The 21,123-nt window shown below is 38.1% G+C and overlaps 2 protein-coding genes across 2 annotated transcripts; one reads left to right on the top strand and one right to left on the bottom strand.

Annotated features, from left to right (window-relative positions):
- Positions 1-620: 620 nt before the first annotated feature.
- LOC139120054 (wolframin-like) lies at positions 621-10,191 on the bottom strand. The gene is made up of 4 exons (XM_070684085.1): positions 9,643-10,191; positions 6,736-7,101; positions 5,920-6,071; positions 621-5,491 (listed from the first exon to the last, which is right to left on the bottom strand). Exons 1-4 carry the CDS (start codon positions 9,779-9,781, stop codon positions 3,680-3,682), a joined length of 2,469 nt encoding a protein of 822 aa, XP_070540186.1. The 5' UTR covers positions 9,782-10,191; the 3' UTR covers positions 621-3,679.
- A 238-nt stretch (positions 10,192-10,429) lies between these two features.
- On the top strand, positions 10,430-20,709 carry LOC139120055 (DDB1- and CUL4-associated factor 10-like). The gene is made up of 5 exons (XM_070684086.1): positions 10,430-10,833; positions 12,544-12,657; positions 13,391-13,588; positions 14,048-14,438; positions 15,306-20,709. Exons 1-5 carry the CDS (start codon positions 10,577-10,579, stop codon positions 15,711-15,713), a joined length of 1,368 nt encoding a protein of 455 aa, XP_070540187.1. The 5' UTR covers positions 10,430-10,576; the 3' UTR covers positions 15,714-20,709.
- Positions 20,710-21,123: the final 414 nt, after the last annotated feature.

The following is a 21,123-nucleotide window of genomic DNA, read 5'->3' as shown; positions in this document are numbered from 1 at the left end:
TAAAGCGACCAGCATACAATATTTCGCCGCTTGGTTACTTAACCTGGCGGATGGGTTATATTTTTCTTTCAGGAAAACTTAATACGTTCCGATCCTTTCGACTGGTAAAACCACAAACCTCGGGCGAAATACTAAAAAAAGAGAATGGCCTTTTGGGACAGATATTTACTGTCCGGGACTTTGACACAAGTTCAGTGTCATAGTGTCATAAAATAATGGCTATGGGGAATTTTCTTTTTGGTGAAATTAACAACCCGAGCCGTCAAGCGTTTGTGAAAATGGGGACCCATCTTCCTCCCTGGCCTCTACAGACATTATTTTGGGACATAGACCTAAAGATGGATAGCCGACGGGGCATTGGGCAATCCGTGCACGTAGATTCTGTACTCGTTCATTGCCGAAGAAAATATTCCCGCGGTTTCGCAGAATATCCGGGTGTCAAAAACGAACAATGCGCTTTGTTTTAAAATTAAAGGGAAGACGAGCTGAAGTTTCACTTTTGATACGTGAATTCCCTTTTGATTTAGGATTGCACTCATTAAAAAACCCTGAGAAGTTGAAATAGAACCCTCTCACAGCAGATGTAGTCGACACCATATTAACGAGCATCACAAAGTCTCCCCGATGGAAGGAAAATGAGAAGCAATCTCAGTCTTTATTTGTAAACTGTCAGATCAAATACAGACCTTAATGAGAAATTACTTGCAATGTTTCGGATCTTCACATACTATCCTATGTAAATTTTGCTTTTTGTTCAATTTGCATATAATGTCACCAGATGTTTTTGACACATATATTGCAAAACGCTTGCACTAAAGAGAGGAAGACGAGCCACGCTGTAGTAGGCCTGAATTTCAAGGCACCAGTCAGCAGTGACATGCAAGATGCAATGGCTGCAAGATATATAAATATTCATAATACACATACAATCTGATTTTAATAATTGAAAACAGGAAGAAATGTGGTTGACACTGGGGAAGACATACAAAATTTTTAAGATCAAATATTTTATATAGCATACACAAGACAATGGAAATTGTTCAAGCTTTTGCTGCAATCACCTAAGCCATCATGAGAAAAATCACTTAAAATTATTCGGTAAACTGTCACCATCCAGGCCACACATCTCGAATCCTACCATCATCTCACAGCCTAATCTAGAAATGACATCTTCGCGATCATGTCTGTTATCACTGTCATAATATTACACAGTTCCAGTTATCCAACAGTTCTCCTTGTGATATGAAACACATCATACTAATGACTACAGCACACAAGTCATTGACTTCAGATTGGGGATTGAAGAATCCATGTGGGCTTCAAACATTACAGACATCTGCAGAAACTATCCCCTTACACAAGTGTCCCCGACAATGCTTTTCTTCACTTCATTATATCTGTGTGATTTATTCATGTCACTTTTCAAGGACATCTGAGCATTAAGCAAAACATGTGTTACTACAATATTGGTACACATGAAATGTTAGCCAATGGATTGAAACTTCAGTTTCTTCCATATCACAGGAAGCAGAATGTGCTACATTTCTCTGGTTTCCTGTCTCATTAACATAATATTTGCATAGCCAAATAATTTGCATAATCGAATTGTAAATGCTACTCTTTAATACTGCAAAAAATGTAAGCTGAAAGCACCATAGTATTGTTGAACTTGCAAATGATTTTAAAACGCATCTGAAAATATAAATTATAGAGATAATCCATAAAATTGCAATAAACAAATACTATTACAGACTTTTAAATTAGCACTTACATATCAGTTTTGCATTGCAATAATGACTGTTTAAATGTTATAAACTGAAAGGGGCTATTGAGTCATGAAATGTAAATTTTTGTGATTAATTTGCAAATGACATTTTACACATTCAAAACTCAACTTGCAAGTACTGTCACACATATTTCTGTTAGCTGTAACTTTTGGTCTATTGTCAATTATTTTTGTTTCTTGTTTTCTTCCCAAATTATGTCAAGGCATCTTGTCTTCAACTCATCAACACGGTCTTTATGTACGGAATATCCAATATTATTGTTGTTAACTGCATTTCAGTCCGTACAAGAGTTTACTTGTCAACATTAACATTGCATATATTGCATGGTACACCATGTTGGTGAGCCTGACTCCTTGTATACATGTGGAAGATGAATAATAAAATCAAGTTTTTTAGATCAACAATAATGACAATGGTGTCAAAAGTTACAGCTACTGTCCCTTCACTGTAGGCACAAAACGTACTGTATGGTAAGCATGACACATAGTGTAACGTGTGCATTCATAGCTTGAAGTTCATGAGAGTTAAGATTTGGAATAATCTACTCAATTTATGAAAGCTGAACTCATAACAAACACAGAAGAGGGATGATAAAGTCACAAGAAATTATTCCTCAAAGGATTCATGGATGAGTTCTGTTTTGGTTAAAACTCGATGCAATATAAAAATCCTTATAAGTTAGACAACTCCTTGCTCCTGTAAATGTTAAAATGGCCAGCAAGTTTTATTTTTGAAATCACTGATGGGCCCAATGTCACTAGGGTAGGTAGATACAAGTGAAGTGTGTACACCACATGATGTATATAGACAGAACTTTCTCGCCGAGTCTCAATGTTTGCTGAGATGTGGGAATCTAGATATGTAATTTGGGAACCTGGTACCATTTCTGTCCTGTCCTTGTAGGATTGCATTGATACACTATTTGGAAACCCAAAAAACATGAGTGGGAACCATCCTCAAATTTACCTGGGTACAGCTCTCAGCAAAACCATGCTCAGTGATTGAAGTGTATAAGCTAAGCTTGAATTGAAGTAAATTGTGTATGTATCTCATTCTAAATTTTACTCAAAATGGCAATAAAATTTGGGGGTGTTGCTCAATTAACAACTGGCTTGATTTGGCAATTCTTAAGTTTGCTTTGTGATCTCTATTGCACTGGCAAGACCACGCCACAGTGTACTGAGGCTGCAAAATGCCACCTACAGACTGTTTTTGACAAATGAAACAAAATGATGAACCTGGGTTCTGCACACTGAGCTGTTGTCAACTCGGCATTACTAGACTCATCCCCCCTTCCCTTGAAATCATTCTAACGCATGGATCCAGAATACCTTTCACATTTAAGTTGAATAAGCCAGATGTTTGTGGCACAAGAGCACAACTGTGGACTGGAACGTGTCTGTGTCATAGAGATTACAATGGACACACAGACATATCTCTTTTAATAGAGACAGCTTTAACAACACTGCAGATTTGTAATGGATGATCAAAGAAGCTTTAGAGATCTAATCAAGGGTATATTACAAAGATTAATGACAATACGGAGAAGGATATTTATGTATTATCACATGCATGTCATAATAAATGTCATTATGGTTGTGCATCAAGAAAATCTGGCATGATAACAATAAACACATGCTACATGACCACGGGGCAGCTGCCTTTGTTTTGAAAAGGCACATGGGAAATAAAGAATGCCTGCTATAATGGCGCCACCTAGAGGCAAGAATCCTAATTCAAAAGATCAGCAGTGCAGAGAAGTTGCAGGAAAAGTACTCTATATGTATACAATAATATGGCAAGAAAACGGCACTTAAGCGTAAGAATAATCCTCTTTCTCTCAAGTTGCATTTATTTCTATGCTTTGTCTGCGGAGCCTGGTACAAAGAGGATTAACTGATGTGAGTTGCAATCTCATCAGCAGTTGCTGACAGAACTGGAGAGAAGAAAAAATTAAAAGTGAATCCAACGGCGTCCATGATCTGCTCTGTGAAAGTCTGAGTATGGTATCCTGCGGCCTGTACAGCTGAAGTGGCATTGCAATTTAAACATGTAAGAGAATACAGTGTAGCCATTAAATTTGGCTGACCGAGATTCGAGGTCAGTGTGCCCCCGAATTCAATGATGTTACCAGATTTTAATGGGAATACTGTATCCTTGAACGTGTGTGGGGCGATCAAGTTGATTACATTGGATTTGCCGCTCTGTATCCTCATTTTGACGCTGACTTGGAAAGTCAGTGTATCAAAATGAGTCATGTGACAGTCCCGGCCCGTGATTGCTTTCATTTCACAAAGAAGCTTATCAGACTGGGAGACATTTTGCGCCTCGTTGGAGCAGTCGGGAAAGGGATCACCGTAGACGCAGCTGAACCAGTTGCCTATCAGCGAGGGCAATACCGAGAACATTGTTTCAGCCTTGTTGTCAATGCTGGTGACCTTTACTCCGGTCACGTTACCCTGCCATGTGATCCAGTGCCCCTGCAGGTGCCTACAAAGCATCTGGGCGTTGACCATACTGCCTTGCTCTATGACGCCCGGCCCGCATAACCTGTGATAGTCCTCCCACATCAGCACCGAGGTCGCAGGTCGTGGCTGGCGCAGGGTCATAAACAAGGCTGGAAAGAGTGATAGTATTCCGGCCACCATCAGAACAGTAGTCATGATGTTTTTGCTGACAGTGAACGGCAGTTGAAGGCCCTTACTAAGATACACAGGCAAGCCTAAGACAGCACCAAGCATGATCAGAGAGATCAGAATCTTAAGCGCCGAACCGGTTATAAAAACTGCCTTGATGAACCACACAACTAAGCCCAATAGAGTAAAGAGTACCATCAGTGGAGCTAAGAACACCATGGCCCACCAACCAAACAAACCTCTCATCAACCCCCACGATGTTGCATCAGCAAAGCACGTCACAGCTAATTGCAGCCACATTACACACACCAGATGCGGCAGCAACACCTGGTGGACCCCTCGACCTGATTTCTGAAAAGCTAGGCGGATGAGCAAGACCGGAACTAGCAAATGGATGATGGTGGAGGGACCCAGGTGCAGGTGGAATCCATCTGCAAAACTGACTGACGTAGAACAGCAAGTGAATGCATGGAAAATATACGACAGTGGGCCCTCACGGCTGTAGCTTGTACCTTCAATGTGAGAGTAGACAGCTGAGATCACTTGAATTATCATTGAATGCATTGTGAGATGATCATCAGAGTCATCGAGGCCAACGAAACATGTGAATGTGAAAAAGACAGCCACGATTGTAAATTCTGAGTAAGGGGCCCAGTCAGGGCTGACAAAAGGAAATGTGACAACAAACATCAGAAGTGCCGTGGCAAAACTCAGATACGGTTTGACTGATGGCGCAGCAAACTGTGACTCAGTCGACTGGCTCTGTTCGCTGCCAAGCTGTTCCTTCAGCATCTCGGCCCACACCTTGAGATTAAGACTCTTCTTCTTGCCTTGGAACATCTGCAAGGTGCAGATGATCAGGGAGAAGAAGGAGATGTACTGGAGGAAGAGGGGAACCACAAACAGGACGGTGTCTCTGGTGCAGATGCTGTACAGGAAGATGAGCAGGAGGGTCTGGATCTGCTGTGTTGGTATCATGCTGTGAAGCCATGATAAGCCTTTATTTGAGACCAGGTCAACCACGTAATTGACAGCACTTTTCACTGTGTAGCCAGGGTACTTCATTATCTGCAAAGTACAGAAATTTTTCCAATAAGTAAATGTGTATGAAAAAGCAAATAAAGTCTACACTCACATGCCAAATGAAAGACAAGTTAATATTACCAAGTAAACAAATCAAGAAATGACAGAAGAACCCTGTGATTTGACAAAATTTTGAAAATTGTATCCCATATCACATGACAGCTTATTACAGGTAATCTTCAGAAAACAAATTTATGAATTTTGCTATTTGACTTCACAACTTGGCAGTCCTATACTATCAGTACACTACAAATACCAAAATTTATATACTTGTGAGAGACAGGACTTGGGCAATAAGAGCAGTTAAAGATAAAAACTTGTTCAACAGAATTTTAACATGCTGACTCTGTGCTACTTCATTTCACATGGTTTCGTATGTCAACTCATTCTCCTACAGCTCTGATGGTTCATACCTTCTGTGCAGGAGTTGCTTTTTCATACTCTTCAAGATCAATGTCTGTATCTAAATTTCCGAGATCTGCAAGATTTCCAAGTTCTTCTGGTAGAATGCCTTCAGCCAGGTTGACAGCCTTCCCAATAAACTCATCTTCGGTTAGAGCTTCACCTATGTATTAAATACAAAACACTGATCAGCCTAAACTTTCACTACAACTACTTGGTAAAAATCATTGTTTACAATGAACCCCTATGACACAAACTACATATAGAGGTGTTAGAATATTTGGAAACCTTTCATGGTCATTCATAACATGCACTCTCACGTCACAAATTTTAAAGTTAGAATTCCAAAGGAATCCACTCAAAACCCTTTATCGTGAGTTATGGCATCCATATGACTGATACTGAAAAATGGATGGCAAGTATTAATTCACTCTGAGTGAAAGAGGGATCATGTATGGTCATAAACTTTCTCATTGAAAATTTGAGCTACTTTGTCACAAGATGGCACTTTCATGTCCACCTTGATCACTGGGGGTGGGTGGGGGGGGGGGGATGGGCACTCTGCCTTTGCATAATTATAGTCGGGTTACGATGACTACTCCTTCTACAGCCAACTTGATGATTTTTTCACTACTTAAAGAATGCAGGGCCAACTTTTTGGCTCAAAGATGTTTAAATCCTATCACATCATATTGAAGTAACATATTGTCATTCCTATACAAAAATAGGTCACCAAGAACGACATGAAGGTACCATATCGCAGCAATGCAAACTTTTGAAAGTAACAGCCTAATACTAGTGAGTGAGTGATTAAAAACTATGCATACTTTGGGAGAGTATCTTTTCCATCACTTTGATCTGTTTGACTTTATTGGCTGACATGGCAGCACCAGACAGTGCATTCTTTAAGGTATCCTGTGTGAGAACAGTCTGGTTTTCTGGCAAGAGAGAATGGAAAAAAGACTTGGCACTATCCATGATGCTGTCAGTTCCTGGCTTGGTTTCTCCTTTCTCCTCTTCCTTTGCAGATTTTTCTTCCTCACCAGTTTTCCTCTCCATGACATCATCATCCATGGTATCGTCGTCCTTCACCCCTTGCATGGTATCTTCCATAGTGCTTTCGTTTAGAGGTTCAGCATTCTCATCTTTCTGTGGAAGGGTCTCAACTTTCTCCTCTTCTGGGGCTTTTGTATCTGTAGGAGTTATATCAAAGAAATAAAATACACAAAACCTGGTGAAAAGCTCACACTGATCATTGAACAATAAACAGTTGCAGCTCATCTAATTTTTGAAGTACATGTTTTGTATGAGTATATGGAAAATAAATTATAGGAGTTATATCAAAGAAATAAAATACACAAAACCTGGTGAAAAGCTCACACTGATCATTGAACAATAAACAGTTGCAGCTCATCTAATTTTTGAAGTACATGTTTTGTATGAGTATATGGAAAATAAATTATAGGAGTTATATCAAAGAAATAAAATACACAAAACCTGGTGAAAAGCTCACACTGATCATTGAACAATAAACAGTTGCAGCTCATCTAATTTTTGAAGTACATGTTTTGTATGAGTATATGGAAAATAAATTATAGGAGTTATATCAAAGAAATAAAATACACAAAACCTGGTGAAAAGCTCACACTGATCATTGAACAATAAACAGTTGCAGCTCATCTAATTTTCAAAGTACATGTTTTGTATGAGTATATGGAAAATAAATTATAGGAGTTATATCAAAGAAATAAAATACACAAAACCTGGTGAAAAGCTCACACTGATCATTGAACAATAAACAGTTGCAGCTCATCTAATTTTTGAAGTACATGTTTTGTATGAGTATATGGAAAATACATACTTCAAACGCACCTAATGGACAGTTTGTCTGATATAATTAATGTGAGTTAGCGTGTCTTCTCAAACCAATCAATAGAAAGGTGTCCTCAAGATAATGCTTACGTGTTAATATTACTCGATGTTGACCAAGGTTTCCTAAGTCCTGCTACCTTCTCTATTACCATGATTTGGTCTTATCATATTCTAGTTTCAGATTGTGTATTCGCACATGGAACTCATGGAAAGAGATGAACAGGTTACAAACCTATAAATGCAAGGCTGAAGCTTGGGATTTAATTATCTTATTAAAATCCAAAGAAGTTGACATTCATGAATGCTGGTAGACTGATTATTTAAATATAACTCTATAAGGAAAGAACCTCTAAGGATTAACTGGCTCAGTTGGAATATTTTTCACAGTCTGCTAGTCAGCCAACGGAATGAAAATTTCAAAGTTTATAGTCTTCATCAATATGATACTCAGTAACATCTGTGTAGGCTTCAGAAAGAATGGAACATAAATAAAGTACATGTAAATGTCATTTATGGCAGTACTGAAACCCAAAACTTATCAATTGAATATGCATTACAAAATACTTTTGTCGTAGAGAGAATTTGATAACATCAATCACAACATATCCAGCCATCATTTATGGCATTAGAATGACTCAACCCCTATCAATTGGATAGGTCTTCAAAATGGATACACGACTAGCATTGTGTCTGTGCGATCAGAATTCAATGACATCTATCATGGCATACTCAAGTGTCATATATGGCAAGACTGCAACCTATTCCTGATCAATTAAACATGTCATTAAACCAGTTACGTGACCAGCATTGTTGTAATCGTGACAAGAATGTATTAGCATTATACTCAATCATGTCTGCAGTTACAGAATTGTTTTACCCTAATTCTGATCAATTACAGAAAAACTGATGATATAAATCAAAGTATGTCACAAAATTATAAAATTTCAATTAATTTTACATCAACCTTATAACAATTGTATCTTTTGCGGCCTTTCGCAACTTTGCAACTACAGACTTACGATTAGTGATTACACTTTTGGTTGTGAACTGAAACATTTTCTTGGGGGCTCTAAATAATATGTGATATGTAAGTCTAATAAATGAGTGGTATGAGTGGACTCCCTAGGTTACTAACAATTGAAACAAAATTTCTTCGGGTCCACTAAACTTTAGTCTTGCCCTTGAGGATGCAAGTAAAATGTATTCCCTCTGTCCCTTGTCTGGAAATGGCTGGGCAGTCCTCTGTGTCTTGTCCAGTAATGCTAGGATTGTTCTCCTGATTGCTGCTTCTGATTAATAAACCATTCGCAACTGTCACTGCTCACTTCTCTTAAAATCTCAAAACACCAATTTATGACTGATGATTATTATGCCAGCCCATCAATGTCAAGCAGTCATGATGATAATGACAGATGTCCATTCCCATGATGACGTGTAGCCTTGAACTTTACGAGAGACTATATGAATAGCAATTTGTGAGTTGAAGGATAATATTAAATGTAAAATGGGTAATATTATTTTACATTTGTATTTGACAGCACAGATGTTAAAGAAATTTCCTTTCTACAATCAGATTTTTAACTCTTCAATTACGGGTTCCTTTCACACATTTCATTCGATCAGAAGGGATGAACACATTGAACAGGCGGGCAAACGAAAGCCCTCCTGCCGACCTGTCAGAGAGAAGCGCTGTAAATTGGCCAACGCTGGGAAAAGCCGGCAGCTGAATGTTTGAAACGCGCAGCGTTTGGAAGTTGGATCCAGGGTAGCAGGGCGGAAATGCTGTTGCTATTACGCAAATTAAAATGCCAAATTTTTTGCGAGTGATCTTTATGCCACGCTAGACTTAGAAATTTATGTACCTTCCACATGCTGCGATTGTTCTGCATCGAGCTCTTTGGAGTCTTCCCTTTGCCCGTGGTCTCTTGATGATCCGCTCACTTCAACGGGATCTGCTTCTGCACTCTGAAATGGCGTAATAACGTCACTGTCTCCTTCCATTTTCTCCAGCGCGGATTTCTGTAAGGCGGACGACGTATTGCATTCTTTGGATAGCCCGCATGTCGATGTTGTGAGCCAGCTCTAGATACTGAGTCATTGACCTGGATGCCCTGAAATCTGTGTCGGCACGTACGTAAATAATAACATTACACAGCGCCACCAATGGTTAGCATATACTTTCAAATGAACTTCCCAATCTGAATAATCGATTGTGGATATCATTTCCTCGTTGACGCGCACATGCTCAGTTGTCAGTGATTGAACCACCGACTGCGTGAAAGTTGCAGAAAACATAACTTGGATGCTTTCTGCGGTTCTCATCTGCATCTTCGACAGTTGCACGGTTGAGTTCTTTTGGCCGGGAAGTGGGAATAGACACACCGTTGCACATGTTGTAGGAAGTGAACTGCAAACAATCGAACGGCCACCTAACGGTTCGTTGGTGAGCGTGTTTTGTGACAGACACAACAAAATGAAGTCGGGAATGCCATCGGCCACGGAATCTTATCAGAATTTCTATGATACATATGTTGAAATTATTAGAGTCAATCTTCACCAATCATTGAATAATATGTTCTTTCCTGTTAATATCGATTTATATTACATCATTTTGAGGACAACGATGTCATTTTGATTAGGTTAGGGAGTACTTATTAGGCTGGACATCTCTTAATTTTAGATAAAAAGATCTTGGTTCTGGCCATTAACCTACTAATTGTAGGGTTATCAATTGCGCAGGCTACGTTAAAAATGCGATTTTGCTAAAGGAAAGTTTAATTTTAGGAGTATATAACCATGTATACCATAAAATCTGAACATATGAAAGTAGTCGAATACCGATCGGATACGGCGAAGAAACCGATAGCACCTTGGAAGTGGCTGCAAGAACGGGAGCGTGGCACGACAGACAGGGCTGACAGAGGCCGGGAACAAGATGACTTTGTATCCAAATTGTATTCCGTAATGTCGCCAGTGAAGAGAATCGGATCCCCGTTATGTACAGCCGTTGAAGAACATGGATCAATATTTAATCTTGAGTTCTCTCCCGATGGGTAATAATGATATCATATGTAATGTCTTAGTCTATATATCTATATATCTCTATCTATCTATCTATCTATCTATCTATCTATCTCTATATATCTATATCTATATCTATCTATATATCTATCTATCTATCTATATATATATATATATATATATATATATATATATATATATATATATATATATATATATATATATATATATATATATATATATATATATATATATATATATGGGTAGGTGACTATTTGCCTGACGTAAGGAGGGCAAATGGTAGTCCCATGATTGGGCTATAATGTTTTTATTACATGCCTCTGACATTTTCTCTCCAAATTTTTTGGTTTATGTACAAATGACATTTTTATGATTTATTTCCATTTTAGATGAAAAATCTGTTGAAAAAGTAGAACGATTTTCATCATCAAACGGCACATTAATATATTTAAATCACTGTTATTTGGTTTATCAAATGTTTTCGCATAATTTTGTAACAACAGTATTTCCTAAGTAAAATATGTAATTTTATAATTTTTAAATCCTGTTGTCAAGTTGGAAAAAGTCCTGGTTCGCTTTCAGTTTAATGATGACTATGTGGCCTGCAAGGTCATCAGTGAGATACCATCGAATCCTATGGAGTGCATGATGTTCGAAATATGAGGAATGTAATAAATTCATGATATTGCCCATCTATACATTGGCATATGTTCTGCACCAAGCATGCATGGTCACAGAATGGAGGTGGTATGTCCATGGTTACAACTATACCACAGCCCTGCCACCACCATGGCGCTGCCACATACAGGTGTAGATCTGTGTTTCTAATGTCACATAGCCTACCAGATATAGCATGTTTAGTTAGAGGCCGTATACCATACTGTAGAGCTCTGTGTGCAGGTACGTGTGTTGTTAAATGACTGCTACACATCTAACCTTTGTTGATGATGTTATCTGTGAACAATGCGCGGACCTGCACACAGTGCTACGAACTGTAAGGTTTTGGAATACACAGACCTGTATGCAGATATAAGACATGATTTTGGACAAAAGGGACTTCGACACTTCCTTCCAAAAACATTTTGTCACAAGCCAACTTGTTGACAAACCACTTTGTTCAATGGGTCTCCCCTGTCCCTTGCCATTTAAAAGTGTCATTTTGTCTCAAAGTCACCATGTTAAATTAATTTCCATGTGGAATTCATTCAATGGAAAATTGTGGCTTGATTAATGTTAATGATAGGGCAATAGATCACAGACATTATGAGGTTTTCATCAAATTGCTAACAAGAACAAGTCAATTCAGTGTTTGCCAATGCAATTCTAGATTTCCAGTCCAGTGCCTGCAATTCCTGTGAAGAATTCAGCACCACCAGGCATCGGCGACTGTATATTTCTACACAGCCCCAGTTTTTGTGCACACTCATGCCTATGGGATGTGCCATACCTTGATTAATTTGGATATTCAGCTTGTATCACCTGAGTTTCAAAGAATGCCTAATCCATAGATTCCGGGCAAGACTATCCCGGAATCAACTCATCCCAAACACTGCTGTCAAGTCAAAAGGTTAAACTGATCTACATCTGCCAAAACTTATCCTTCAAAATTCACAAACTCTGACGCTTACTTATATTCTTGATTTGAAAAAATCTAATAAAAGTAGAATTTAAACTTTTATAGCGTGAATATCATTCATGTACTGTACATTCTGATCTTGCAGGAGTTATCTTGTTGCTGCGTGTGAGAAGAAAAGCGTCAAGATATGTGATCCATTGTCCTCAGAGCATATCACCACGATCAACGACGCACATGATAATTGTGTCAATTTTGTCAGGTGAGTAAAGTTTTCACAGTTTTACCACAGGTAGGTTGGAGTATAGACAGTAGAAGCAGGGTCCTTGCCCTCATGGAAGGTGACAAAATGAAAGTGAGTCTTGGAGAGTCCTGGAAAATAGGTAAGCCACCGAAAGTTTTCAAAGATGACAAGATGATCAGTCACAATATCATAAAAATGGTATGTAAACTAAAAATGATAAAAATGATATTGTAAAAATGACACCTAGAAAATTGTATTTTGTGGTTAAAAAGGTCCTTGAAAACTGCTGAAGTCCTTGAAACTTCTTGAATTTTAAGTGACTTTGCATGAATGGACCCTGTAGAATGAAGACTGTCTGTTAATTACACTGTATGTGGATCAATTGAGAAGTGTTTTCAACAAGAGGTTCAAGAAACACTAGGCACCGCCTCAACCTCCTACTTTGCTGACAATGTATTCAAATTTAAGTTACCAATTGTAAACTGTACCGGTAATTGCTGCGCTGCATGGAAAACCAGGAGATTATTATATAGCAAGAAAGTTGATATCCTGAAATGTTAGGTGATCCACAGAGGGTCTGCACTTACCAATCAGAGTTTCCTGATCTGTACTGGTTAGGGCAATTTGACCTTTGTCCTTCATGGTCAGGTCACCACACAGGATCAGGATTGAATGACCTCTTCTACTGGGACTGAGTGAACCATAGATAAAATTGAAATATAAATGAGAACAAATTTTCATTGATTCACAGGTTTTTGGATACTAGGCTGTTTGCAACTTGCTCAGATGACAAGACAGTTGCATTGTGGGACATACGTAATCTGAAAAGGAAGATACGTAGCCTGCGAGGCCATCATAGCTGGGTGAAGAATATTGAATACTCACCAGATTCTAATTTACTCGTCACGTCAGGATTTGACGGCAATATCCTATCATGGGATATTAATAAGTATGTATGCATTCACTTGCATTTGCGATGAGATGAAAGTTTTCTGGAAATTGGTAAAAACGAGGGATGTTGTGGCAAAAATGACTAATTATTAACAGTTTTGTGTTTGAATATATCCAACAATACTTTGCAAGCAACATGGTAAAATATCGAGGGGAAAAATTAAGCTCATCATATTTAGATTTACTTTAAAATTAACACAGGCTGATTGCAAAAGAGTTTCACAGGTAAATAATATGTACTAGATCAGTAGTCTTGAAATCTTATTTGATTGTTGCCTCACTCTTGCATTATATTGCTCCGTTATTTCAAACAATTATAGTATAAGGAAAGTTTGAATTGTCTGGCTGTTGAACTTCAGAAGTTCAAAAAAATCACACTTTTACAAAATATGGGGATAACATATTCACATCTAATCGTCACTTCTATTTTTTTCCAATTTTTGCCAATTTTTGGCAGGTATCAGGAAAATTGTTACCAGTACAAGAGACTCTTTCACATGGATGGACTTATGCGATCAAGACTTACCCCTGGCAGTGAGAAATTAATTGTGTCCAACACTGCTGGGTTCATTGTCATAGTTCATGACCTTGACCTCTCAACCCTTGATGTTGACCTCCGAGGCTTTGATCCAGTGGAGTACTATCAGCTGATGGTTCACGACAAAACTGAACAGCTCACGGATTACTGTAATGAGCACGCAGACTTTTTCACCTCAGAGAAAAATAGAGTAGAAATAGTGACTGAGTTCCCAGAGAGGATTCAAGTGTTCTGCATATCGTCCTTGCAAATTCATCCCCAGGGATGGTGTCTCTTGTCAAGGTCGACGAGTGAAACTGAAGAAAGGGAGGTTAGTGATCAAAACACTTTTCACAGTCATGTGAGATTGCCATCCAGGGGTCTTTGATTGTTAAACACAGGCACCACAGAAGGTACTTGTTGTCTTTCATCACAGTCCCTCCACACACCCTGTGGTTTCATGGAGGAATAGATTCAGGTCTGTTTCCGTTATCATGTGCCAGCGCACAGTGACTATGAACTCCTGACATGCCACAGAAAGCATGGTACATGCATGATACTCAATGGTCCTGTTTGGAAATGTTCAAAGACATGTCAGCAGTTTAAGCATCCAACATACTATTTAAAGCAATTTATTGTGTTTGGAAGGAGTTCAAACCATAATTTTGTCATTGTACAAGTTTCATTTTAATCATCCGTGACATCTTGCTGCACAGAGTGAGTGAAAGCGTAAAATTAACATACAAACATTCAATTGTGTAAATTTGGAAAAAAATAAAAGATTCATGTGGACATGTATCTTGGCAGAATAGGCAAGTCTGTCAGTTCCACTCAATAATATCTGTATATCAAAAATAGCTCTTGAAATTATTGTGATGTGTTTTCCTTGAGAAAAATGAGTGTTAAACTTCTATTACATTCCCTGTATATTCCACTGAAATTCCTTCAACAATTTTAATACTTCTCTAAATTCAGGTGAAGTCTACAGAAATTTTTCATTCATATAAGCCTGTGTGTGGCATCAAAAATTAGGCTCAGCCATCAGGCATATCTGAGCTAAAATGCTCACCTAAGATTAACACTAGAATCTAGATATTTTTCAATGTTTCAATAATTTGGTAATGTCCTGCAGAATAAAACCTGCATGTTGCTTGTAATAATGAAATTTATCATCTTTAACTGTGTTTTCTACTTTCAGTACGCATGCATTCACGATTTACAAAATAAATCCAGCACACCGACAGAAGAATCTGATTCAGAAGATACTCGCCCTGAGTGTGTCAAATTCACGTCGCAACCCAACAGACTTACCCATTACATTGAGGAAAGCAGCGATGGAAGAGGCTACATCAAAGAACTCTGCTTCAGTCCTGACGGACGGATTATCTGCTCACCCTATGGGTACGGAGTGCGGCTGCTTGCTTTCAACCGGAAGTGTCAGGAGCTCTGCGACTGTCACCCGCACTCTCCAAAAGAGTTATATGAACTGAAAACCATCATCTGTCATCGTCGGACTGTCCTGACCTGCAAGTTTTCACCGGTGCATAATTTGCTGGCCACAGGGTGCCAGGGAGGCAGAATTGTCATCCATCAGCCGACTCTGTAATTTTCACAGCAACTGGAACAGGTCGTCAGAAAAGTATTAACACTATTGACACCCTGGACTGAAGTTTAACCCAATTGCGTCCAACCGGTGGAGTTACTCAAAGAGATATTGGGTTAAAGGGTACATAGGAAGTTGTAACTTTCAAACAAACACAACCTTGATTGGCAATTGGAAAGTGTAAGCTTGTTTCTAACAGATGGTTTGACAAAGCAAGAAGTACACAGACTGTCAGCATATAAAGAAGATACCATATTTATAACCAGTGTATCAACCTATATCCCAGAAAAGCCTTCCGTATCGTGAATGTTCTACCAATCCATCGTACACAAACCTTGATGGAGAAATAGATCGTAATGTTGCAGTGGTCAAGGCTTCACTTTTATTTTTAAAAAACACAACAGCCTAGCTTGATAAAAGTATAAGAATATTCCAAGATATACAGGGTGTTACAACTATTTATCTATAAACCTTGGGATTTTTTATATAATAACAAAACATAAGAGGCGTGTTTTTAGTTTGTATTTACCTAAGACTATGTCATAGTTCGTCATTTTCATAATTACCTGCTCTTGAGTTAACAAATGATGTAATTTCTTTTTATATCAAAATGCAATGAAACAGAGAACACATACTGGTTGAGATGTCGACATGATGTGAAAGACTTGTATGCCTCACTCAAGGGACAGAATTTTGTGGTATTGCTTCATTGTCACTTCAGTTGGCAATTTTTTTTGTTTTCCATTTGAAATTATGAACCTAAATCGGGTGTTGCTTGAACAGCAACAACATGTTGACGATCTATTGGAGGCATGTAATTTCTGCATGTAACAATAGGCAAGGTGATTTGTATTAATATAATATAACACCAGATTTACAGATCATGTGGAAAACAAAAAGCGGGGAGGGTCACATTGGCTCTAACGGGGAAATAAGGGTATGAGGGTTAGGGGGAGGAAGGGACGGAGGGAGTGAGAAACCAGTCATATAACGGTAAATAAAATAACCAGTTAGTCAGTTTAAAATCACTAGCTGTGTATGCCATACGTAGGGCAACAACACAGAAATTTAACTAAATCCTTGATCACCTTGCTTTGACTCATAAATGTATGAGCAAGGATGTCTTTTTATTTTTTTTACAATTGTTGGCTAAGTAAAAAGTTCAACAGTTTCCACTCTAGGTGAAAATGGTTGGACTCAAATTGTGATATTACAATTAATTACAATTAAACGGCTGGTTGCAAGGAGAGTAAAGATTTTGTACTTTGCAGAGAGAGTTTTTTAATATGATGAAATGTCACCATGGAAAATGATGAACTTTTTGCATACTGGTAGATGTGACAAGAAAATCTGGGAAGACAGATTTCAACATGGTGAAGTCAATTTTACCTTATTATTTCAGGAAAGGCCTTTTTTGCTTCCTCTATCGCTGAATATGTTTGTATGTACTTCTGAAGGCCTCTCATTTTGATCCTTTCTCTGTTCATATATTGGCATATCTGTGAACTTGGTGAACAAGTTCAAGCGATGTCAGTTGTTCACAGTCAATAATATATTGCACTATCAGGTAAACTTATTTTATTCATGTGTCCTTGGCTCAGGTATAGAGCTGTTTTCAGCTGACGTCAGCGTTGTGCCACCCTAGTATATGTAAATATCTGCTAATATATTCCAGTTTTGTTCGTTTGTGTGCCCTTTTGTAGGTTTTTTGAGTGTTTGCAAATCTTTTAGTCATAGTGAAATGTACAGATCCAAAGCAATATATCAGTTGATGTGGAAGTGAACTGAATTTAGCATACAGCACTGACCAGAAATCAGAGATGGTTTACCTCCTCCCAGACTGAAAGATCCCTTGCTTGAGGGCGCTGTCTACGCTCCCCCCTCATAGGGCGTAGAGAACGCCCTCGAGCGACGGATTCTTCAGTCTAACCTCTTCACTGATCACTTGGCTTCCATGATGTATATATTTTTTTAAAAATCATAAAACTACTCATAATTTTAATCTTGTAAGGAAATCACCCAATAACAAATGTGGTATCTGCTCACAATTGCTGTATTTCTCACTGATTTTCTTTTCACCGTTGTTAGACAAGTGTAAAAGAGTACACAGTTCAGAAGAAGGGATTTGTAATGCAAAAACTCATTTAGGTTTGTTTGTTTCTTTTCATGGAAAGAGTACATAATTTGACGGATTTCACTGCCATATGGACAGGTAGTTTGGTTTCAGATATTGTCATTATCCAGGAGATATCAAATGTATGTAGTTGGAAAAGTGTGCTAGAGTCTTTAGATAGACATGCGAAAAAAACCCTTTATGATTGGTGTAAGGAAAACATACACAGTACAGCCTTCGAAATACAAATGGTTAATTGTTGTACCACAGGGAAAAGGAGAAAGAAATCAAGGAGTTGCACGTTTGTGATTCTTAAATGTATTTTCAGTGATATTTATGGTAGAAACAGTATAGCTCACTGTGTTAGGCCATTTTGTGATGGACTTATAACAATTGTGTGTAGGCTGCGATGAAAGTGTTACTAAAAGGAGACCATCGGTAGCCTTTGTTGGGAACAGATTGAAAGCGAGGAATTAAACATGGTCATCTCCCAGTTTCTTTACTCCTTTTCCCTGTTGTAGTGAAGGAATCCTTTTCCATTTTGAAGTTAATGGAAGTGTAATGTCTTTGTAGAATTTGATAATATCTGTGATTCAGTACAGTTTGCAAAATGATATCCTACATCCAAGAGAAACATAGAATGTAAAAATTGCTGCTGAATATTTGTAGAAAACACTTTTCCTTGATGAAAGTAAGGCCTTTACTCTTTTTACAAGCAGCTTAGTTATGGCACAAAGGTTGTATGTTTTCACGCCCATGAAACTTTCATAATACACGGAAGCATATGTACATGAAATGGTCATGTAGCTGACCCATTGCAGTATTGCTACAATGAACAAGAATATATGCTTGCCTCAGACTTCGTAAAATTTACATCAGAATACTTTGAAACTTACCCTATATTCTTTTATGCCTGCAACAACACTGAATATAGAGTGCATCAGACAACTCCTATGTATTTACCCCAGAGGGCGGCCATCTTTTTCACGGTACACCCTAAAAATCCACACTTTGATCAATAAAATTGACATCAATGTGAAAATCTTCAGACCTGTTCCTTCTACCCTTTTCCCAAAGTATTAGAAGGCTCGAAATTAACTTTTTTCCCTGGTAGTCCTGTTGGGCTACCATATTCTGAAGTTGGTAGCCCAGTGACAATATCTTGTAGCCCATGCATGAATGAAGATTTTTTGTAAGGGATCCTTTTATTTATATCTAGACAAAGTAAGATTTATTTTGCGTGATTCTATCCAGGGAGTGAATTTCCACCGAAAATGTGGGCGAACTGAATTTTTAACTGACTTTGTGTGACTCCAAGGGTATCATACACATTTCTGCGATTTACTCTGTTCCGTTTTTGGCAGTGTATCGCAACTTCTGGAGAGTGTAACGTGGTGCCTCGTTGACGGATTAGCCTTATCTTTACACAGGTGGTAGTTACTGACTGTTTCTACAAAACAGTGTCCCAGAATTCCGATAATATTCAAAAAAATATCTTGACAAACGTGGACAAAAGCCGTTAATTTATGCAGAATCCACAACCTCTCACTTTCAAGGCTGATTGTGCAAAAACAAAGCGGAGTCTCAAAAATCCAAGACACGGTTTTTTAAACACCATACCCTGCTAGCTATCGACTGCAGTATTAAAACGGCTCACCAATGGCCATCATCCCCCTCGTACTTACACTTTTAAGTTAAAAAAAAATCAAACACTCGCACACAGATTTTGAAATATTCTTACAAAGTTCGTAATCTACGATTGTCGAGCAACCCAAATATATATTACATGTTGGGTTAAAGATTCATTTTAAGGAAAATCAAGTTAAAGATAAGTGTCTGTGAAGATGGGTCTCCCCTTACTTGTGATTATACTTTGTGATTAAATAACAATAAAAATGAATTTTCATTGGCCATCATTTCCCGAGCCTGTCATCCAAGTATATCAGTTCAGATAATGATATTTTGTTGATGGCTTGTCACAACAATTTGCATAACAAAGTCATAGCCTGGCCTTTCTGTGTCCAGATGGGTTGCCTGTATGGGCGTCGATCATCTCACAGCGATCAACGTCATGTCGCCTACCAAGTAATTTCATGTCTCAGGCTTTGGTAGTCCGTGTGGACTACCATTTCATGGGTTTTGGTAGCCCCAGGGAAAAGTTGGTAGTCTGTGGACGCGGGACTACCGCTAATTTCGAGCCCTGTATTAGAATCGACAAGAAAAACTTTGTGTTATTTAGGAACTGTCAGCTCCAAGAAAAAGGCAGACCAACAGGATTCCTTTGTTTTTTTTATAGCTGGTTGCAGATGACATGATGTTGTTTGATTTTAAGAGTCACTTTGGGAAACATTAGGGGCAGGGATATTTGAATGTTGTGCAAAAAGCACTCTTTATTTGAATGTGGTCTGAATTTGACATCACAACAAGCTTGAATATTTCCTGATCAATGTATTGTGATTACATGTGCTGAGTATCCCAATTTTATGAAGGAAACACCTTTTTTAGTATGAATTTATTTCTCTGCTGAAAATTTTTTTTAAACTTTCTTTCTGTTCTTTTCCTGAAAATGTAGCCAATGGACCTTATTATGCAGAAAACTCAAGAATGAAAGGAAAACAAAAATAATTTGGACATTAGTAAAAGATCAGCATTGCAAAATCATGCAGAAAAATAATGGAATGACCGAAATCAAAATGTGTGTCAGACATCATGTACCAATTAGTAGTAAACTGAGAAGCTTTTGAGTTTATAGACATGTATATGCTTGAATCATGAGGATACCTCTCTTATCATGGGAATAAATGATTTGATGTTTGCATGTTTCTTGATTTCCTGGTTGTATTTTTTTATTCAGCATTCTTAATAAATATTTCTGCTACCAACGATTCACTTTGGAACGGTCTACATGATTTATTACATCCTATCCAATTCTGAAAGGGGGTCATGGTGATCTACGAGTACAAATACCCTGGAAAAGAATGTTGTCTGGGCACATTTATTCAGACTCTCATATTTTCTTCAATACTTTCTGATCTACCACTTGTGTAGGCTCATTTTGAAGCTCTTTGAGCCAAAAAAAAGTTTCACCATCTTATTTTAGTGCAAATGGAAAATTTGATTTTTTATCCCCAGGCTTAAACGGGAACTTTCCCTATAAAAGCCGGATCATCGTAAATCTATGCAAATGAAAAACAGCCACGCTACTGATCGGACGTGCCGTGTTTGTTCCCCGAATCCCATAATTTTGCCATGTTTCAGGCGTTCATTGTCATTGAGTCTTGCATATCATGTCTGTGAATA

This window comes from Ptychodera flava, chromosome 20, assembly GCF_041260155.1.
Source record: "Ptychodera flava strain L36383 chromosome 20, AS_Pfla_20210202, whole genome shotgun sequence".
Classification (NCBI taxonomy): Eukaryota; Metazoa; Hemichordata; class Enteropneusta; family Ptychoderidae; genus Ptychodera; species Ptychodera flava.
This window is presented reverse-complemented; position numbering and strand designations above follow the sequence as displayed.

Bases quoted from the DNA above. Each gene is read 5' to 3' on its own strand.
- LOC139120054 (XM_070684085.1), bottom strand. From the start codon at position 9,781: ATGGAAGGAGACAGTGACGTTATTACGCCATTTCAGAGTGCAGAAGCA. The intron at 6,072-6,735 runs GTATGCATAGTT...TTTAATACATAG, and splicing joins GGAAAAGATACTCTCCCAAA to GTGAAGCTCTAACCGAAGAT. The intron at 5,492-5,919 runs GTATGAACCATC...TGTACTTTGCAG, and splicing joins AAGCAACTCCTGCACAGAAG to ATAATGAAGTACCCTGGCTA.
- LOC139120055 (XM_070684086.1), top strand. From the start codon at position 10,577: ATGTATACCATAAAATCTGAACATATGAAAGTAGTCGAATACCGATCG. The intron at 13,589-14,047 runs GTATGTATGCAT...AATTTTTGGCAG, and splicing joins CTATCATGGGATATTAATAA to GTATCAGGAAAATTGTTACC. The intron at 14,439-15,305 runs GTTAGTGATCAA...TTCTACTTTCAG, and splicing joins GTGAAACTGAAGAAAGGGAG to TACGCATGCATTCACGATTT.